The sequence below is a fragment of the Ochotona princeps genome, chromosome 11, assembly GCF_030435755.1.
Source record: "Ochotona princeps isolate mOchPri1 chromosome 11, mOchPri1.hap1, whole genome shotgun sequence".
NCBI classification, from domain to species: Eukaryota; Metazoa; Chordata; class Mammalia; order Lagomorpha; family Ochotonidae; genus Ochotona; species Ochotona princeps.
The window spans coordinates 5,576,491-5,599,381 of NC_080842.1; the positions used below are offsets into that span (position 1 = coordinate 5,576,491).

The 22,891-nt window shown below is 39.3% G+C and overlaps 1 protein-coding gene across 3 annotated transcripts in view; it reads left to right on the forward strand.

Annotated features, from left to right (window-relative positions):
* ADAM18 (ADAM metallopeptidase domain 18) overlaps window positions 1-22,891 on the forward strand; it is an 83,022-nt gene that overhangs the window by 23,615 nt on the left and 36,516 nt on the right. For all 3 annotated transcript variants that reach the window (XM_058669785.1, XM_058669786.1, XM_058669787.1), the window contains 6 exons: window positions 10,561-10,626; window positions 12,804-12,875; window positions 13,076-13,239; window positions 13,955-14,036; window positions 16,677-16,813; window positions 20,816-20,999. In XM_058669785.1, the coding sequence (XP_058525768.1) occupies window positions 10,561-10,626; window positions 12,804-12,875; window positions 13,076-13,239; window positions 13,955-14,036; window positions 16,677-16,813; window positions 20,816-20,999 (705 nt within the window). The remainder of the gene's footprint in view (window positions 1-10,560; window positions 10,627-12,803; window positions 12,876-13,075; window positions 13,240-13,954; window positions 14,037-16,676; window positions 16,814-20,815; window positions 21,000-22,891) is intronic.

The following is a 22,891-nucleotide window of genomic DNA, read 5'->3' on the forward strand; positions in this document are numbered from 1 at the left end:
ACAGCAAGAGGTTTCATTTGGTTACCAGCGCGCTGGGGCCGAGGCCAGTTCCTCATGCAGGAAGCTAGGCATCGACCCCGAATCATTAGACAGAGGGGTTTTTAAAAGGCTAAGCTAAGGCTAAAATCATGAAACCATAAGCAGGAAGGGTGAACCATTAACATGAGCAGGGAGTGGGAATCATTAACATAAGCAGGGAGTGGGAATCATTAACATAAACAGGGAGGGGGCCATGCCATTAGGGGCGGAGGCTAGTTGCAGGTGCCCCTTATCTCTCAGGCCCCCGGGCTCTATCATGAAATGTGTCACTGCCCTTCACTGTCCTTTTACCGCAAGCAGAATACAGAAAGTAAAAAGCAAATTAAATTCTTCTGTCATTTCAATCCTAAATGTCCCTTTTCATTCCCCCCTTTTTTTTCTTGTAACTAAATCCCAATCATGGGATTTCAGTATCCACATCATTGGGGCTGATAGACTGATACTGTTGTCATAACATAAGAACATGCACCGCACTAATTCTTTCTCTAATAAAAGCTACTAAACGATTGAGAATAAGGGGTCCAAAAATTAAAAGCATTAATAACCACGGGGACTGGTTAAACCAGGATTCAAATCATCCCTGCTTCTCCTAATGTCTATATAAAAACAGTGTTTCTCTTTAAGAGCCGCACACAGGCCTCCTTACTAAAGAAAGACCAAGTCCAGTCCTCTTTTCAGCGATAAGGAGATCAGCTTGAGGCCCTCTTACACAATGGCCAGAGATGCTTCAGGTGGGGAACTGATACTCCAATGTCACCCTTGTCCCTGAGAAGAGACGTGCTCTGGTGAATCCAAGACATGGCGGGGACCCAGAATACCCTAACTGTCTACTACCCAGTCTAACTCCTCTTACATTCTGCCCCCCAGAAGAAGTGACCTTAACTGCTGTTAGGGGGACAGGGACGTCGTTCGTTCTTAACTGCTTCCTGCTGACAGAGGATGGAGTTCAAGGGCAGCAGTTAGGTACTCCTCTGGGGGTCAGTCTAAGGGTCCCCGGTAGAATGCAGAAGTCATCGGAGGTGCCTGGTAGAAGTCATCAGAGGCGCCTGGCATGTTGTCTGGGCTCTGGGTGTTTCTTCTTGTTGAAGTCTAGATGACAAAACAAAGGCAATTATAATCTTTTCCAATCTAGTAGGTTGTGAGTTCAGTTAAAAATACTCAATGAATTTGAAATTAAAGAAGGGCGGAGTTTGTCTCCAATCAAACCTAGAATGCATGGCAGAATTCTGGTGGGGCCCCCCTCAGGTTGTGAAACCACCGTAGCACTAATGAGGGGCACAAACCCACATCACTCCACCTTAACAAGGGCCGAGATGACCCTCATTTCAGTTTCCATGCCAAGCAGAGTCCAAAAAGGGCCCTTTCTCATTTCCTCCATGCCTATCTTTTTCCGCAGCCCTAACTCCAGGTCTGTCTGCTGCATGGGGAAGGGAAGGGAAGCCCGTGACCATGACTCCCTGAGACAAAGGCCATCCAGATTCCCTTTACATACTTGGCACAGTCACTCCTTCCCTGAAATTCGGCGAATCCAACAGTAGGGAACAAGCAAGTGTTAAATTTTTCTAAAACAATTATACTTTACCAATTGTTGCAAGCCCTAAGAGATTCAGGATGACACACATAACCTAGAATATAAAACACAGCACTGAAGACATTTTATTGCAAGACCTACTAGTCACAGTGTAGATGGCAAAAGATTAAAACAGGTTTTCATTTGCAGTAACTCAGTAGTTTGTAGCATTCCAACAAGAATTTACAGAACTTTACACACTTTAAGGCAGAGACAAGCAATATACTGGTTATAGTCTAACAAGCTATGCACTTGCAATTCAAGAATACAAGAATCTTAAGTAGGAGAGCAAACAGATTCCAAACAGTTTGGCAAGGAAGTCATGAGCTCTGCTTTAGAGCACTCGGGGTGTCCTACCCTAGGAAGGCTTAGTTGTGGCACTGGTTGAGTAGTCATAGGCCAACTAACTTATAGGCCACTGGTAGCCACTGTATTTCAAGCTCTTCTTGTTAATAAGACTTTTTAGATCCACAAGACACTACTTAGAGAAATCTATAAATATTTCTAGTATAACTCTGAAGTTACAGGTCCTGCATGGGAAGTCAGTACACAGTGACTCTAATGAATTTAATAAATTAACACTCTTATGTGTGACGTCAGTGATCACCTGAGGCTCCTGACACACGATGGTTAGGCTGTGGAAGCCTCTTGAATTCACAGCACTCCCAGTATTCTTAGACAAGGCCACACACAAAGTGGAAGTTCTCTCCTCCATTGAGAGAAGAGCACAACCATCTTCCATGGCTGCTTCTTTGCACTGGGGCATGGACCACAGAGGTCCTTCACGGAGGGACACTCTTTGCAGCAGTGTCCTGGCTTTCCACACCTGATATGCTTGCTCTCTTGCTGGCTCTCTTGTCAGACCAGAATGCCTTTGGGCTGATTCTGAGGCCACTGAGTGCTACTCAAGTTAGTCAGTCTATGAGTCTGCTGTAAGAACCGTTTCCCATGTTGGAGCATTTTAACATTACCTGACATCTGAGTTATCATAGCCATGCATTTTACCACCTAGTTCATGAGGATTTGGCATCCTATGGTGTTTTGAAACTGTGCCCTTAGCAGTAAGTCCATTTGAATGTATGCAGAACTATATAGCTGAACAGACTTTGTAGGTCCTGAGAAAACAGAAACAGACATGACTCTCCAAGAGCTTAATTATGCATCCATACATTATTTTTAAAAGGATTTAGCTTAACAATTCTCATTCATGAGCATTTTCATCTATAAGTAAATTAAAATAGATGACATAGCTTGTCACATTTAGATAGCACTGTGAAACCAGCTGTGCACCTGTAGAATTTTGTACACTCTTGCACCTTTTAGACCTAGGGGCCTAACCATTATGACAACACCACAACCAGATGGTCACTTAGACATCAGGAGGGAAGGCTTGAGGAATTTACATAATAACAACAAGAGGGAGTATACCAACAAACAATTTGTTTCTCTAGCAGATTCTTTTTCATGGCCTGTTAGTTCCTGTTCCTCTATCTGGAAGAAAAAGCACCTCTTTTTGATCTGTTATCTGAACTGAGGACCCGGGAGTTCCTTTCATGTAAATTTTCACATTAACCATTCCTGGAGCCTTTCTGACAGAATTGCAACTAATTCTGGCTCCTCACTGACAAGGCTTCTACAAGTCATTTCTATAACCAAACTTTTTACACAACTATCTTTATCAACCAAATATGTAATCTTTGACAAATATTCTTATGCTTTTGAGATTCCTAGGGGCCCATCTAGGAATTCCAAAAATCAGAAGTCAGGTTGATTCAAACAGTAACAGATCAGATTTTTAATCACCTATAAAATGACCACACAAATATTTCTTTAAACCATGAGAATTTAACAAAGACAATTAAGTTACCTTACTGAGATACAAAATGTGCATTTCTTTGGTCAATCACCAAAGGCAGATATAACCTTAAACACAGGAATTAGTGCATAATCACATTACTTCTAAGAACTTAACAAATTCAAGGGTTGGAATAACAGAACTTATTGAAATGAAGCTGGATAGACAATTGACAAAGTTACCAATTTGTTTCCATTAACAGTCCTCTAAACTTGAAACTTCCATTGTCAGATATTCAGGAGCACTTCCATAGATGTGCACTTCACAGGCATTTTGCAAACAGATTCAAATGTCAGCATATATTAGACATTAATGTTAAATACATAAACAATGCTATAGCAATATCTTAAAAATTATAGCCAGATTCATATCTGAAATCTCTTGATTTGTACCTCTTTCTTAACATGCTTAAACCTTTAGATATGTTGCTTTACCTATCCCTTTGCATCTTATAATAGCCATACTCCTGTAGGACAAAATATTTTAACAGTGATGTTCTTTTCAATAATTCTCCTACCATAACCTTTTCACCAAGAACACATTCTCAGACTTGCCACCATCCTTCATCTGCCAATTCTTTGGATTTACATTCTGAAACATTTAAAACTCCAAACCAAAACATTTTCTAAACAAAAACAGGTTAAATTTTAAACACAATTGCTTCAGGCAATCTTCAATTCTTTCATATATGGCCAATCAATGAAAACATTTTAAAATGCGAACCCACTTGGACACCAGAAGCAATTACCTCTTTCCAGCTAATTTGGGAACTTTTCCATTTTTAAGAATCCCAATGGCAAGGACAAAGGCCAGGCTCCAAGCATGCCCTTCCCTTTCCCAGGGCCTGGAGCATCTTCTTATCTTCCGTTTTATTGAAGTCAAGGATATGTAGAATTCCAGTCTTGGCTATTGTCTTAGGAGGTTGCCTAAGAATTTACTGAACTTAGTTAGCAGGTTAATCATCAATAAAACACTGTTCTCTGACAAGGGATCAAAGTTCAATTTCAATTCTATTGCTTTAAGGGTTAAATACTTAGAAAATGTACACAGTATAAACAATTTTACCACACATCCTTTAAGAATTCGTTGTCTTCCTGTAAGGCAAAGAATCAGAAAAGATGCTTTTTGCAAATTAGAACACAAATAATCCCACAACTTGGCACAACTTTATAATTAAGACAACTTGACCAATAGACATAACCACCAGTATATGCATTAGCAGCTTTTGGAACTTTAGCAAGCACCGCTCTAGGTGTAAACACTTAGGCCAGATCTGATCAGAGCTAGGATGGCACTATAAACCAGTAGATAGTTAAAACTCCAAGACCAAAAAGCAACGAAAGCAGCAGAAAACATTGCAAAATACTGAGAGCTCATCACTGAAGCCAATTGCAATAATACAGAAAAACCTCGATTCCGCACATGTTGTAACCTTACAAATACTCATTTACTTTAATAGAACATATGAAGCAACAAACTTGGCACAATTGTATAACACTGTCATATTATAATTAAATTATCCAAATTTCTCCTCTATCTTTGAGAGGCCCAGGGATTCTGCTGGACATCTCAAAGTCAGAAGGCTTAGTTTAAAGTTTTGGGGAGCTTAAATGTCCAATTGAGTTCAACAAACAAGCCTTCTGTCGGCCAGCCCACGTTGAAAGTGGGCCATTCCGCAGAGCAGAGAGTCTGCCAAGATCTTCTTTTAACCTGGAGGGAGAGATTATGAGCCCTTAACTTCAGTCCAATGGTTAAGAGTCAAATTAAGGGGTGCTGTCACAGTCTGTCCCATTGTTATCGTCACAATAACACTCAAAAAGAGACAATTAACAAAACACAACCAGACGGTCCCCAGAGTTCTTTCCACAACAAAAGAAACACATCAGATGGCTTCGGCCCCCCAGAGACGTGATCAGTCTCAACCAGACATACAGATGTTGAGGCTTGGTCACTCTCACATACAGACGGGGGTGGGGGTAGACTGGCTTTTACAAGCACCACAGACTCAACACGAAAACACAGACAGACAGAAACAACAGAATGCGCGCTAGACAAGAACTCCTCAGGGCCCGATCCAGACTTCTGGGCAGGATTCCACGTCTGCCCACGGGCAGGATTCCACGTCTGCCCGGGTAGGATTCCACGTCTACCTCAGTCTCCTGGGCAGGATTCCACGTCTGCCCACGGGCAGGATTCCACGTCTGCCCGGGTAGGATTCCACATCTACCTCAGATGGAGCGTCCTCCACCTTTATTCCAAAACAGTGGAGCGTCCTCCACTATCCCTGTCGCGACTTAAAACCACCACAGAACAATAAGACTGCACGAACCACAGACCCACACGAACAGAAAATAAAGCCGGCCTATCTCACCTCCCTTTGTGGCTTAGCTGGTCACCGAGGGACGATCACGAAATTCCCGGCCAACGCACCAAATGTTAAGACCGAGGCCAAACTCGGCCTTCTGAACGGGACGTGAGGTCGCTCGGTGAAACAGCACACACCAGCCGAAGGATGCAACAGCAAGAGGTTTTATTTGGTTACCAGCGCGCTGGGGCCGAGGCCAGTTCCTCACGCAGGAAGCTAGGCATCGACCCTGAATCATTAGACAGAGGGGTTTTTAAAAGGCTAAGCTAAGGCTAAAATCATGAAACCATAAGCAGGAAGGGTGAACCATTAACATGAGCAGGGAGTGGGAATCATTAACATAAGCAGGGAGGGGGCCATGCCATTAGGGGCGGAGGCTAGTTGCAGGTGCCCCTTATCTCTCAGGCCCCCGGGCTCTATCATGAAATGTGTCACTGCCCTTCACTGTCCTTTTACCGCAAGCAGAATACAGAAAGTAAAAAGCAAATTAAATTCTTCTGTCATTTCAATCCTAAATGTCCCTTTTCACTGTGGTTATGCAACAAGGTGGAGGAATCCACCATGGTGGGAGGGTTTGGGGAGGGGTGGGGAGAACCCAAGTACCTATGTAACTGTGTCACATAATACAATGTAATTAATGAAGTAAAAATAAAAAAAAATCTTATCACAATGTTGATTATTACAGTCTGTGGAGGATAGGATTGTTAGAGGCTATCTGAATTTTTAAAAAGGGGGAAGATGTGTTTCTTAGTTGTGACAAGTATGCTAATTTGAGATATTAATAATAGGAGCTTGAGTGTTTATAGACTTGAGAAATATATAGGATATTAGCAATAGGGAAAGTAGATATGGAGGGTACTGGAACTCTACAAATTCAAATTCTAGCATAGCTTTTAAAAAACCCTTATCAAATATTGAAATAAGAAGAAGTATAAAGATTATAATCAGTACCAATCTTGCATCTCCCAGTAAGAATTAAAATAGTTAAACCTACCACATCTCTCTTGATCTCTCTTCAGTAAGCAACCATCATGATGAATTAGATGATTACCATTGCAGTCCCTTTTGGAATACTTCTCCTTTATAAGCATGTACCTTTAAGTAACCGATTTTTATACATTTATACTTTAAGTGGTAACAGGAGGCGAATATTACATGCATATTTGTAACTCATTTTTAACACTATACATACTCCTGATTCACTGGGCACCTTGCAGCTTGTTTTTCCTTTTGTTTTTGTAAACCATGTCCCCGCAGCTGCTGAGCAACAAAGTTTTATAGCTATATATAATTTTCATGCTTCTGTAGCTTATAGGCATTATCTACAAAGCACCATTTGCTACCAAACCTTTTTCTATTGTGATTGAACCAGTTTTATCCAAATATATATAGGTATGTATGTGTATATATGTATGTATGTATATATATGTGTATACATGTAGATATATATATGTATATATATAACAATAGCTTCAAACGAAAGATGGACAGAGAATGAGACCAAGAAAGAAGGAGATCCAGAAATTTTCCATCTAGAAACCCAAGTACTTCAAGCCATCAGCTGCTGCTTTCTAGAGTAAACCTTAGCAGAAAATACAATTTAAGTCAAAGTAGCCCTGGAATCCAGGCACATTAACATGGATGCGGATGGTACAAGTGGCATCCAAACTACCTCACTAAATGCTTGCCCTTGTTAGTGCCAAGCAAAGGAATTTTGTCTTTATGTCCTCATACATATTAGTTTTTGGAAAAATATATCTAGTTTTAAAAATCAATTTTGTGGTGGAGTGTTTTTATACCTACCAAATACAAACTTCCGAGTCATTAAATATGAATTTATTTCTTTTAAGATTTATTGTTTTTATTGGAAAGGCAGATCTGATTTCCAGAGAGAAGGAAACACAAAGATATGCCATCTGCTGGTTCACTCCCCAAATGGCCACACAGGCTGGAGCTGAGCCAATCTGAAGTCAGGAGCCAGGAGCCTCTTCCGGGTCTCCCACATGGATGCAGGGGCCCAAGGTCTTGGGCCTTCTTTCACTGCTTTCCCAGGCCACAAGTAGGAAGCTGATGGGAAGTGGAGCAGCCAGGGCATAAACCAGCACCCATTTGGGATTATGTTGCTTATGAGGTGAGGATTTAGCTACTGAGTATCATGCTAAGGCCCTTAAATATGAATGTCAATACTTGTATTACGTTCATTATTCTTTTCTCCATTCCACATCTTTCAGTTTAAGGCAATGGATTTTATGGTCACTCTTGTAAGAGTAAGTATTAGAATAATGCATTTTAAAGTTATGTAAAAGAAAAACAGGCATTTGGTATGGTCCACCGCCATTTTGGACTGCCTCAGCCCACATTAGCGTGCCTGGTTCAAGTCGTGGCTCCTTGACTTAGTCCAGCTGCATGTTGCACAGCCTAGGAGGGAGCAAGTGATGGCAGGGATAACTGGTTCCTTACCACTCCTGGGGGCGAGCCACGTGGCTTCGGGACTTCTGCCTGTTGTTGGCATTGGGGAGTGAACAAGCTGATGGAAGAGCTTTTTCTGTCTTTCTTTTTGAAATTATTTTTATTATTTTCCATAGTACAGTTTGGTAGGTATGTGGATTTCTCTTTCCCTCCCACGTCTTTTTCCAGCCCTTCTCCCACTATCCCCTCATCCTCTCCAACTATCCCCTCCTCCTCTCCCACTATCCCCTCCTCCTCTCCCACTATCCCCTCCTCTCCCACTGCCCACCTCCAATGTCATTACAGCTGTATAGTCCTCCAGCAACAGGTACAAGTTCAACATTCTGATACCCAAATACACCATGGCATTATAGATACAGGCAAAGGCAGAAAATGTAGCATCGTATTATTTTAATGTATTTAACTGTTTCAGTGGGAGTCCTCCCTTTACTCACTAGTAGAAATGCATACTGCAAAGGTGTCTTTGCTTCCAGGTATGTCAGCCTCCATTATATAGTTTATCTGTGAGAATATATGTATATACATGCTTACCTATATATTTACTTGTTTAGTGCTTTGCATGAATATTATCTCAGATCAGCAGGGACATATTATATTTGTCATTTTAGGAGAGGATCACTTGAACATAACAGTCTCTAGTTTGGACCATTTTGTTGCAATAATAGAATTTCATTTTCAATGGTGGAAGAATGTTCCATGGAGTAGACGCACCACAGTTTATGCATTATTCTTTCCATGGCTTCTGTGTTCTTTCCATGTCTTCATTATTGTGTATAGTGCTGCTACAAATATAGGACTACAGGTCACTTTCTCATATGTAGATTTCACGTTTTTTTTTAAAAGACTTATTTATTTTTATTGGAAAGTGAGATATACAGAACGGAAGATCTCCTATTGAATGATTCACTCCCCAAGTGACCGCAATGGCCAGTGCTGTGCCGATCCAAAGCCAGGAGCCAAGAAACTCTTCCAGGTCTCCCACGTGGGTGCAGGGTCCCAAGGCTTTGGGTTGTTCTCGACTGCTTTCCCAGGCCACAAGCAGGGAGCTGGATGGGAAGTGGAGCCACCAGGATTAGAACCAGTGCCTTATGAGATCCCGGCACATTCAAGGTGAGGACTTTAGCAACTAGGCCACGGTACCGGGCCCTAGATTTCACTTTCTTTGAATACATTCCCAAGAGCAGGGTAGCTGGGTCATATGCTGGATCAATATTCAGTTGTCTTAGCACTCTCCATACTAACTTAGAAAGTGGTTGTACAAGTCTACACTCCCCCCAGTAGAGGAGTAGGGTACTTTTCCCCATGTCCACGCCAGCAGGTATTGCTAGTAGATTTACCAATGTAAGCTGATCTCATTGGTGTTAAGTGCAACCTCAAATAAATGTTAAATGTAAAAATAACGAAAGAGTTTAAGAGAAAATGAACATTATCTCTCACACAGAGCTATGTTAATGCAGGTGTACACATTTAGATATAAAATGAGAGACGAGTGAGAGTCAGTCTACCCACTAGGGTGAGGTTGTTTGCTTATTTAAGCCAAGCTAGCAAGTATTTCAGTATCTGTAAAATGTTATATATGTTTAGTTTCTTCAAATTTTTATATACATTTCAATACCTTGGAAATGCATTTCATGTAAAATAGCCAAATGCTAGCTTGTGATATAATATACTGATAAGTTGTAGCCAATCACCTCTGCACAATCATTACATTAAATTAGATGCACAGTCTGTACTCTGCAGTCATCAAATAACTTCCGCTATTTTGCTTTCTGTCTTCTTCCACACATGTGTATTCTTCATACTCAAACAATACAACTTGCCCCAGTTTTTTTGTAGACTGCAAGTTGTCCAGATAAGTTAAAACTAGAAATTCCAGGAAGAAAAATAGCCTATATTTCTGCATGGATAGATAGAAGGTTTCCCATATGTCACAGCTGATGCCATCATAGCATTTAAGAGGACAAGTAGTGAGACATTACTAAGTGTGAGTGGTGATATACATTGGTCATCAGATAAAGGTACAGGTCCTGCCTCTTCTCTGTGCATTGCCACATTCAGAAAGGACAGAGAATGCCCAAAACCCTCATTACTCTTGCAGCTGCATGTGACAATATACTCTGAAAGTGAAATTTTCTGCTTGGATAATCGATTTTTATGTCTTCACGATGCTTTTATATGCATCTTTATGTCTTCATTATATGTTGCTTTTTATTTAATTTTAAAATGTTTGATCAGTCTCATATTACTATCATTTTTTTCCAGAAACAACTTGCTTCAAGACTGCTACCTCATTATTTAGAAATGCACATTACAGTGGCAAAAGATTTGGTGAGTGATATTTTCTTCTTGGCTGCTCTTCCTCTCTCCATCCTTCTCCTCTCTTTTTCCTTCCTCCCTCCCTCCCTCCCTCCCTCCCTCCCTTCCTCCTCCCCTCCTTCCTCCCTTCTTCCTCCCTCCTTCCTCCCTCCTTCCTTCCTTCCTCCCTCCTCCCTTCCTCCCTCCTCCTTCCTCCCTCCTTCCTCCCTCCTTCCTCCCTCCTTCCTCCCTCCTTCCTCCCTCCTTCCTTCCTTCCTCCCTCTTCCCTTCCTCCCTCCTCCTTCCTCCCTTCCTCCCTCCTCCTTCCTCCCTTCCTCCCTCCTCCTTCCTCCCTTCCTCCCTCCTCCTTCCTCCCTCCTTCCTCCCTCCTTCCTCCCTCCTTCCTCCCTCCTTCCTTCCTTCCTCCCTCCTCCCTTCCTCCCTCCTCCTTCCCCCCTTCCTCCCTCCTCCTTCCTCCCTCCCTCCCTTCTTCCTCCCTCCTCCCTCCCTCCCTCCTTCCTTCCTCCCTCCCTCCTCCCTCCCTCCCTCCCTCTTTCTCCTCCCTCCCTCCTCCCTCCCTCCTCGCTCCTCCCTCCTCCCTCTCTCCCTCCCTCCTCCCCCTCCCTCCCTCCCTCTTTCTCCTCCCTCCCTCCTCCCTCCCTCCTCCCTCCTCCCTCCCTCCTCCCTCCCTCCTCCCTCCTCCCTCCCTCCTCCCTCCTCCCTCCCTCCCTCCCTCTTTCTCCTCTCTCCCTCCTCTCTCCCTCCCTCCTCCCTCCCTCCCTTCCTCCCTCCCTCCCTCCCTCCCTACTTCCTTCTTCTCTCTTCTCCTTCACCTCCTTCTCCTTCTTTTTCTTCTTCCTCTTCTCTCTCTCCCCTCCCCTCTCTCTTCCACAATTGTCCATTGTTTTTCTGCTGGATTCTGCAACTCGAAAGAATAAATTTATAACCTTGAATATAAAACTTTAAAATATTTTATCAAAATAGAACCACAATGTAAAAATAGTAGGTTATTTTTAGCATTATTATTTAGTATTATAATGATATTATTAGCATTATTATTTAGTTAGGGTATGTTAACCACAGATGTGAGCCAGCTTTCATGAGAGTTGATCATCCAAACATTTTTAAATAGAAAGTTGAACTCCTTAGGAAACAGTTTTCTTCGAGGATTTACAATTCAATAAACGAACAGAAAACACAAGAAACTTACTCCCTGATATTCAAAGTCCTTATTTCCTTGCTCAGCTACAAAGTTAAAGAAAATTTTTGAATTAAAAAGATTAAGATGTGGTGTCATCCCACTACTTGGAGCAATTAAATTACATCAAGAAAAAGCTAGAGATTATCTCTATATTTTTAAGGGATGTGTTCCACAGGTAATGTCTAACACCTACCTGACTCAGTATCTGTTTTTAACTTTATAAAGAAAATATTCTGCATATAGTACACTAAGTCTTAATTCAGTCAATACAGAGACAGGACACATTTTATATTACTCTTTAACAACATCTGTCAGAAGTACACCCATTTCATTAGATGTTGTGACCAACAGTGAGCAAAGATAAGCATATCTAGTGTTTGAAAGATTGCTTTCTTTCATCTTTCAGAATTGACAATTTGATAGATTCAGCATTTTCCAGAGAAGAGTCCAAAGAGTGGAGATAATCATTAAGTCCTAAAATGTGAATCCATGTATTTTCGAGAATTACAAAATTCAGATTTGAGCATGACCTTTCTCCATTTTATACTCTATTTCACCTTATTCTTTTTACACATCCGTGAACCATTCATGCCACATAATTTTCACTGTGCTTTATAGTGACTTTTTTCCAGTAGGTATATTGTAATGCAACTAATTTTGGTTTTCACTTTCTAAAATTGATCAACCATGCAAAGGGAAATTCTTTGATTTCATCTGTGTAACACAGAATTTATGTTTCTACGACACAGGGCAATCTGTAGTAATTTTAGTGCCCCTTGATTTCATTAATTTCCTTGAACGCATCTTTAGAAAACTTCAAAGAATCTATTTTCAGTGTACAATTTTTTTGTCTTCTTGTCACTTATTTTCTTCTCTCTTTTTTCTCTTTTTATATTATGCTAAATTGTTTAAAAAATCCTATACTCCCTTTTATCATATATTCTAAATTTGCCTCCTAAAATCCAACTGTTCTTCACATCTCAAAAAACACATAAAAATTGTTTTTCAGTATGATTATATGGGATCTGAAATGATGGCTGTGACACAGAAAATTATTCAAATTATTGGACTTGTCAATACAGTAAGTTTTTACTTTTTCAAATTTTTAATTTTATATAAACAATACATTGACTATAATTTGAGTTCTATTATGACAAGTTAAAAACTTAAAGCTTTCCATTTCTTAATCCTAAAAATGCCACACTGATGTTTAGTTTTATGCTCTGTGTTAATATATGGAATTGTACTGCTTAAAACGTGCCATGAATCTCATTTTTTTAGATGTTTACCCAGTTCAAATTGACTGTTGTACTGTCTTCCTTGGAACTGTGGTCAGATAAAAACCAGATTTCTACCAATGGGGATGTTGATGATATACTACGAAGATTTATGACACGGAAACAGAGCTATCTTATCCGACCCCATGACTTAGCATACTTACTTATGTAAGCACAATGTCCAACTATAAAGAGGAACTATGTAAAATAATGCCATGAATTTAATGTATTTATTATATTCTTCAACTTTCTGTTGGTACTAATTATATATTAAAAAATACAGATATACTTTATGCCACAGAAGTAATTATGTGCTTGAAAACGGTAATCAGTTTTACAACAGTGTGTTTTGGTGTATAATTAAAAAGAAAATCTACTGATTTTTATGGTAGAAGCTTTACTGAAGAAGATAGCCTTCAGCTTACTAAGGATATGAAAATTGACATTATTCAATGACATTATATACTATAGATTAGAGCAATGCATGTGTACACTTTGACCAAGAATGACTTCACCTCTTATTAAATTTTAACTGTTAAAAATGCTTATTTTTTAGGAGAGGTCATATTAATTTCTCCACAAATAAAAGCATTCTTTCTGTTTTAACCTTTAGTAACCAAAATAGTGACTGTAGGAAGAGGGAAGCTAAGTTAGGCTTCAATTAATCAAATTTTATCTAATTCTTAAGGATTGGAATGGAAAAAAAAGTGAAATAAATTTTTCGAAGATTTGAATTTTTTCATACGTATTTTCGGTATTGAAATTTCTTATGATTATGCAATCATTTTTCAAAATTCTTTTGTAATGAGATTTCATTTTAAAATAAGCTTATATATTTTTTCTCAATCACTATGCAATTAAAAGCAATGCTATAATAATATAGTTACAGGAAGCATCCTAAATATGCAGGGACAACATTTCCTGGCACAGTATGCAGTAAGAAACATGACGCAGGTGTTGCTATGGTAGGTAACATATTCTTTCCATTACTGTGTTTTAAGACCTATATTACATTTTATAGGCATTAAAGCAGTTAAACTGTAACAACTTAATATATTTTCTGTATTTATATGTTCATTATTATTTTATCAGGACAAAATTACTAGAAGCTAAGAAAGCTTTGCCAATTGTAACTGTCAAACACAAGTAGTGCAAATATAAGCAAAATGCCATTAACCAAGCAGTTATAAAATAGCATGCCCTAAAAGTGCTTCAGAACTTAAGGTAATAAAATATTAGAACAAAGATAGAGCATCCCATATAATTTCTTCAGATTTAACAAGAGCAAAAATACGAATTTTTCTTACCAGTTCAGGCATACTTATGCTTTTTAAAAATTATATGAATCCATAAACATGCTTTTCTACATCATCTGTATCCTTTGTATTATTTTAGAACTATTTGGGACAGTTTTAAAGGAGATAGCTTTAGATAGACTGATGTTGAAACATACTGCTCTGGTGTGCTTGATGTAAGACTAACATTGGAAAGATCAAGTAAGCCAACTGCATATTCTATATTCCTGAATCCTTTTCTTTAATTAAAAGTACTTTCATATAATTCTATGTCTATTTTTCAAAGTAATGTTTTATTGAGGCAAATATAGAGAAATTGTCCGGGAAAATTAAGACAGCCACATTACCTGTGACTGGGGAATATTCAATCTCCTCTCCTTTACCATGGGTTTTTTCTTCCATAGCTTGCTTTCTGTTTTGAAGAAAACAGGTCCCATAACTTAGAAGAAATTACAAGAAGAAAATTGTGTGCGATTTGTATGACAGAAAATTCATTCCATTATTTAAGAAGTTTGGATCATTTTAAAATCTTCTCTGCCATTTTTTAGCTTCCTTTTAGAAATTTGAGGCCATTTCTGTTTTTATTTATGTGGATATGAATCTTCTATGGAAATATTTAAGATCTTTTTATCCTTCAGTATCTTGTCATACAATGTGCTGGTTATAATCAAGTTCTTCCTATGTAGATACAACAAATTGATTTCTGATCTGAACAATGTTATTATATTACTTTTATGATTATTTTGTTTCTCATTTTTTCATTTTTGTTAATTATATATGTTGTCATTGATTCATTACTTCATACTATATTTTTATACTTTCATGTTTTTCTTATTTTTGCAGCCTCCAAAAATTCTTGCTGTTTATTGTTTTTGGTTTTTTGTTGTTGTTGTTAATGACTCACAAAAATGCTCCCAGCTTTATTTCCTGGTCATCCAATGCTCTGTTCTGTTTCAAATGAAAAGTCATTTCCTAACCTTCTGTGTGAAAACATACTAAATTAGATGATTCTTATTAGCTATAAAATGATTCTATTTGTATATATCTTTTAAAATGAGAGTTATTATTTTATTTATTTTAGTTACTTGAAAGATTTATTGACAGAAATATATTTCCTTATCTTTTACAAATACTAGATCTTAATTTACACCCAATCTTGGAAACTTGAATAGTTTTTCATCTTCTTAGTCAACGTTAGGAGAAGTTTTTTCAATCTTATTTTTCTTCAGTTTAGCAGTGATTTATTCCATTGGTTCCCCTTGCTTCCCAGCTGTAGCTTCTGAAGTGACGGGTGCATTGTCCATCCAGCTCCTTGCGCTTTCCTGCCAAAGCACACAGTGGACATCGTTTCCCTGTTCTGAAATCCTCCTTTCTGGAAAATAATCATCAATACGGGAGATGGTTGTTTACATTTTAAAACCATGATTGAGTCTTACCCATCCATACCCTGAGGTTCATAGGCACTAGAAATTAGTTCTCTTTTCTGGAAATCAGCTGTGAAGAAGTGTACACAGAAGTTGAGAGCAGCCTGACTTTGTGCTTAACTATGACAAGTCCTTCTCTCTTACTACCTCTTCATTTGCCAAAAGGTAATAGGTGAAATGTCTTTTCCTAATACAATGTGCACCAAGATGCAGGAGAAAGAGTTACTTACTTAGGAAGAAAATGTATCACCTGTACTGCGCTGATCCAGAATGTTGTTAAGTTTTCTGGGCTGGAATCAGAAGTGGTTTGGGTTACTACGGCAGGCACCTGCTGTGGCGGGAAGTGTTGGGGACTAGGGCCCATGGTCACTTTGGTTGGATAAATCCCAGTGTTTCGAGTAATACTCTGCCTCATTTCTCCATGTGCTGCGTCTTTGTGAAACTTTAAATCTGATATACCTTGTTGAAAATGGAAAAAGTAGAAAGCATTGGAAGGCATAATGAGGCATTGGGTTCAAACTGTTGGGGGGCAGTCAAATGGAATGGCAGAACATGACGTGCATGGCTGTGTCCGAGGGTGGGGTGGCGGGAACACAACTGCAACTCGAAACAACTGCTCCGAGTTTCCATATAGGGGATTTAAAAAAAAAAAGAAACCTCTAGTCAAAAAGAAAAATGTGTTAAGTATTGTGTCACGTTTCCTAATCAATAAGCTACAAACAAAAGCTCCCCTCTAAACACCTGTTAGGACATATACATTCTTGTAAAATATGCTGATTATTAAAAGAATTAAAATATAAAACTATATAGAAGCAAAACAGTTACTCTTTGTTTGTGTTTTGACCTTATGTAGTAGTGGTTTTATCTTCAATCTTGTTCGTTTTAGTACACAGATGCGTACAGCCTGGAGGGATTTTCAGTTATTATTGCTCAACTGATTGGCTTCAATTTAGGGTTAACGTATGAGGACACCAGCCGGTGTGCTTGTCCAAGAGCTACTTGCATAATGAGGCATGAAGCAGTGTAAGTCTTTTTCTTTGTGAGTATTATATGTATCCTTACCAGTTGTTTCCAAGATATATTGACGTTAGTTCTTAACATTCATCTCCATGTCAAAAATTAGATTACACTTGAACAAATGTCATGTGATCTTTTTAAAAAATATTTTGTATGTGTTTTATTTAAGATGAAGGGAGACAGAAAGAGCTCCCATCTGCTGGTTCACTCCCCAAATGCGTGCTACAGTTTAGGTTGACCTAGGCTGACATCACTACACAGAATTTTGTAAAGTAAAGCCAAAGTTTGGAAAATCATGTAACCTATTAAGCAATTCGATTCGAGAGATTATCGGGATAAAGTAAACTTCACAGAAACTGAAACACTACAAAAACATGTGGTGCTACTAATATTTTTGTTATATTACTTGTTCATGACAAGAACACCTAATGTCACTCCTAATAATATAACATAGTGCTGGCAGCTTTGGCTAATTTGTCAAGATAAAGCAATTTTTTCAAAAGGAAAATATATCCTTATCTTAAGATACTGTACCTAAATGAGCTAGAGAAATCAATGTAATCAATATATAATTAGAATAATGACAACATGAAAAATTTTGATGGGCCACTTTTGTGTCAAGCTGCTCCTTGCCAAAACTGGCACTCCCTACAGATGCTGCTTGAAGTTCCAGCTGTTCCACTTCTTACTAGGGTGAATTCACCTGTGAAGGCAGCTGAAGGTGGTCCAGGTTCCTGGGTCTGTGAGTTCACCCAGATGGAGTTTTAGGCTCTAGGTTTCTTCTGGCCTCATCCCAACCATTCAGGCTAATTGGAAAGTGAACAGTAAATTGAAGATTTCTGTCTCTTTTTCTCTCTCAGATTGGCTGGAGCTGAGCCAATCTGAAGCCAGGAGCCTCTTCCAGGTCTCCCATCAACTGCTTTCCCAGGCCACAAGCAGGGAGCTGGATGGGAAGCAGGGCCGCCAGGATTAGAACCGGCGACCATATGGGATCCTGGCGCGTGCAAAGCAAGGACCTTAACCACTACGCTATCACACCGGGCCCCTAAATTATAGATTTTACAGAGCAGGTTTATAAGTTCAGGGTAAACTAAATCAAAATCTTACATTATTTTTAAGGAATTTGATAAACTCAGAGAGGTGATAAAGTAGAGAGAGTATCAACGTTTTATAAGTATGAGCCAGAATTTGTGATAAAAGGAACAATTTTAAGTGGGAGACACTACATGTGAAGGATCTTTTAAAAAGCTCAAGAAAAGTAGGTGCTATCAAAATCTTCAATTTTGTGTCAAAGTAAGCTTACTATTTAATTCTGCTTTCCATGAACTTTTTGAAGAGCCCTCATATTATGTGTAGGGTGTTAGAAATAAAATGAAAGTGGGAGTGATGGCATGACACATAAAACTTACGTAATCACTGAGTAAATTATAGAATTGTATGTACGTAGAAGACGTGAGGCTGGGAAGCTAGAGAAGCAATATGCCGAAAGGCAGATAGTTCACTTCGGATGTGAATATAGGCACAGTTTCCCGAGAGGAACCCAAAAGGAAGAAATGTAAGATCTTTCATAGAAGGTGTAAAACTGGACATCAGAAATAGTTTAGGAAATAAGCTTTGTACTGACAAATTTATGGTGAGCTCAAGCACTGTGGTAGTTTATATCGGCCCATTGGTTTTAGCTTCTCAGTTTCGTAGATGAAGAAAATGGAGAGTTGTGCTTTTTAAGTTAAGGTTAATGACATGCAGAAAGAAGGCCACAGGGAAGTCTGCATTCTCCTGAAATAATTAGATTTGAATATTCCTTCCCTAAAGTTTAGGACTCTGGGTAGAGAGTTACAGTATTTTGAGAACCGCCCTAGCACACTTTATTACACTTGTGTTTAGAACAAGTCGCTTGCCTTCCCCACAGAGTCAACATTCTACACTTCCTGTCAACTTTCATGTATCTATGAAAGCTATGTATACTTAGCAACTTATAGAGATAAGTAGGTAGATAGAAAGAGGGAGAGATGGAGAAATTTTGTGGCGTAATAACGGTGTAGGCATCTTGCTTGAATAAATGCCATGAGATTGCTCAAAAACAAAATTACTTAATGATCAATTTATCAGCACTGTTGTCATCATTAAGTGAGGCTTGCATATAATATCACATTCTATCCGGTCACATTAAGTTTATAAGAAACATGGCTTTGGGGGAAAGTTCATGTAAAACCCAATTAGAAACCATTATGCTAAGGGAAATGAGCCAACCCCAAAAGGTTAAATACCACATGTTTGCCTTAATTTAAGATAAAACGATGTCAATCTGGAGAATAGTACCTGTATATCATAATATTTTTGAAACCTCAAACAGGCTGTATCTAATTCAATAAGATAATGTGATGTAATCTATGAATCAACAATTAATGAGAGACTGCTTATGATCTACATCAAAGAATTGTAAAACCTAATACACTGTTAATATCCTATGTTATTCTGTAAAGGGGAGGGAGTGCAGAGAAACCTTCCATCTCCCTAGAAGGTATGGGGAAGACGTGAAGTATAACCTATCAGGATCATATCCGGTAACCCATAGACAACAGACTCAAGTAGACACTAGACAATAGTAAAGCTACAAAGGCATATGGGGGAAATCAGCAGTGATCCTGACAGCCTCTTAACAGGAGGGCATACACATGGAGCGGGGGGGCAGAACCCCAGAGTGGAGCAGGTGGACAGGAGGAGGCTTGTATCCCAACCCTGAGGACTCCCAGATCCTCACCAAGGAACAAGGACTACATCCCAGTTGCCAAGGAGACCACGGGGAATTGGAGTGCCTTCGGAGGCCAAGAACTCTGAGGTCACCCACCCCCATCCGGATCTTCCACAGGGGATGGAAGAAGTCCAAACCCTGCCGTGCAGGAACCAGCGTCATCGGAACAATAGCCAGGAGCCCTGAGCAGTCCACAAAAACAGAACAGTAAACTTCCTTCGGGACTAGGGAGGAGAGCTTTCTCTGGTCCTTGCTTGGTTCCGGCTTTGGGTCCCTACCCTCTCTCGAAATGACCATCAGGATCGCTCCAGAAACCCTTCAAAACAAACATAAAAACAAACAGAAAATCTGGAATGGATAGACACAGAACAACAAGGAAAGCTTAGAATCAGACAGGATACGGTCAGCGTGGATTCACTCATATCTCACTGGGTGGGACACAAAGATTAGTTACTCCTCACTGGGGTATTGAGGATTTCTCTGCACATCCCTCCTAAAAATGTTCCGCACCTAAACTGTTGACACATGTCTTGTTAGAGTTATAAGCCAGTTCAGACCACCCGAAAAACAACCAGGCTCAGCAAAATCATGCTTCAACGCTATAAACTGCTAAATACTAAAGTGAAAATAGACACTAGACAGCTGAATAGTAAACTATAGCCATTTTAAGGTGTATGGAACACGATTGTATTTAAACTAAAATTGAAATGTCTACGAAGAAGTCACAGGATGCAGTTAAGAACCTGCATTTTTTTTAACATATTGGTTACTCAATACTATGTCAATTAATTCCGTAATGTAAATTGTTGCTGATGTTATGTTGGGACTTTTAATTGATTGGGATGATACTCTGCTGGCTCTACCTTCAGACCAGAGATGGTCTCCCCAAGAAACCGTTGAACTTATCTGGACAATAAGATGCTGGACTTTATGCTTAGTAAATGCTTGCAATGAAAGAATCTCACCCGAATTTGAACTGTGGTAATGCAACAAGGTGGAGGAATCCACCACGGGGAAGGGGTGGGGAAATTCCAGTGCCTATAAAACTGTGTCACATAATGCAATGTAACTAATAAAATAAAAAAAGGGAAAACAAACAAACAAAAAAAGAAAGTTCATGTAAACAACACTAAAACAAATCACAAGTTTCTTCTGAGCGATGCTCTTATTCGAGTGATTTCCTATGAAACGTTGTTCATCCGTGGTTGATTAGGTTAGGAAGAGTCACTCACCTGAGAAATGTTACTTCATTTTAGGATTTCCAATGGTGTAAGGAATTTTAGCAACTGCAGCTTGCATGAGTATAAAAGTTTTGTTTCAAAATTTGACGTTAAATGTCTTCAGAAACTTTCAGATCTGCACCCACTATATCAGCATCAACCCGTGTGTGGTAATGGGATTTTGGAATCTAATGAGGAATGTGACTGTGGTAATGAACAGGTGCGTAACAAACATGCAAGTTTGCAGATGTTCTGTTTGTTTAATAAAATGTGTTTGTCTTGGTATCTATAGAATTATAGTGCTACCCATTGTCAGTACTTCACTGAAACAAGAGATTGAGGGTAAATTGTAATATTGGAATCATATCCCCACATTTATTGACATCACACTACTAACTCTAGTATAAGAAAAGAAAATATGTCAATTTATCCTGCTTATTCTAATATGCCTGTTGCATAACTCTAACTTTATTCATAATAGTAATTTTTTGGAAAAAATGTATTTTTATTGAAAAAGCAGATTTACAGAGAGAAGGAAAGACAGAGAGGAAGATCTTTCATCTACTGGTTCACTCCCCAACTAGCCACATTGGGTGGGCATGAGCTGATTCAAAGCCAGGCGCTTCCTCCGTGTCTTCCATGCAGGTGCAGGGTCCCAAGGCTGCTGTCCCAGGCCACATAAGGGATGTAGAGCAGCTGGAATACATACCAGTGCCATATGGGATCCTGGTGCATGCAAGGAGAGGACTTTAGCCACATAGACTACCATGTCGGGTCCACACAATAGTAAATTAATAGTAAATTTTAAGTAAACAGATTACTAACAAAGCAATTAAGAAACTATGCATTGATTTTGGAAACTCAGTTTTTTTTTTTCCTGAAGAATATATTTCTACCTTGGTATTTTATGAGATAATTACTACGTATGATAACACAGAAATATTACTAATAAACTACTATTTAAATGCTACTTCTTTAACACTTGTAATTTTATATACTTTAAGATATTGTAGAAAGAGTTAAAACAATAAAGCTTCATTGATTATAACTATTGTATAATTAAAAAATTGAGCATGGGGACGACTCCCGTACCTTGCCAAGGAATGATCTGGAACGGCATTCTCTGTGAGCTCTGAGGTCCGTGTCGGCACTCCAGCTCCAGTCACCAAAGGTCGTCTGAAACGTCACCAGCATTGAGACTCCTGGTGTTGGAAGAAGGACTTACATGAAGTCAAGGGGAGAATCATAAGTCAAAATCAGGTGAAGCGGCAGAGCCAATGTTGAAATGACAAATGAAGAAGCTAATAAACTAGAAGCAATGGGAGGAACAGAGAGGACTCCGCAAACAAACAAACAAACAAAAAGCCAAAAGAAAAACTGGACTCAAACGTTAATGGAAATGATAGAAAATGGGACCCAAAAGGTCAGATATCATGTGTTTGCTTTAATATAACAGCCTTTAAAATACAAAAGAACAACAAAGAGTAGAACAAATAAGCACATGTAACCCCACAATGGATATAACAGAACAGAAGTCCAGGAGTCAAGGACAATTAACTGAATGCATTTCTGCAGAAGAAAGAAGGTAGACATGTATCTAATATACTAAGTGTAAGAGAATGTGCCTTCATCAGTTTGTGTTCTTAATATTGTTCTCCTAAGCTCTTGCTTCTTAGATGTGGGGCGTCTCTTGGACAAGTTGCTCTGGAACTTCTTCGATAAGCCACTCTAAGAAGTCAAACGCGACCCACAGTCTATTTGCCAGCCACATGTGGTGAACGTGACCTGAGATAGGTTCCAGACTATGCGCCTGCCTTCCTGTGACCTGAAGGCACAACTGCCAGCTGTACATGCGGCGCATGACCTGCCATTTGGTTGGAGGGTTCGGAGAAGTAGACAAGCCTTCTTGCTAGTCATAGTGTCATTGCTGAGTGGGAAGACTGTCGGGGAACACCCTTCTGGGTTCCTCTTTCCTACTCTATATTAAAGTTGTGTTTGCCTCACAATAAAAGAATATGCTTCATCAGAGTATCCCTGGTTGTTCTTGCAGCCAAAGAACCCCGTTACCTCAACCCCTCATTGATCTCGGAAGCCTGCAGGCAGGAAAAAACC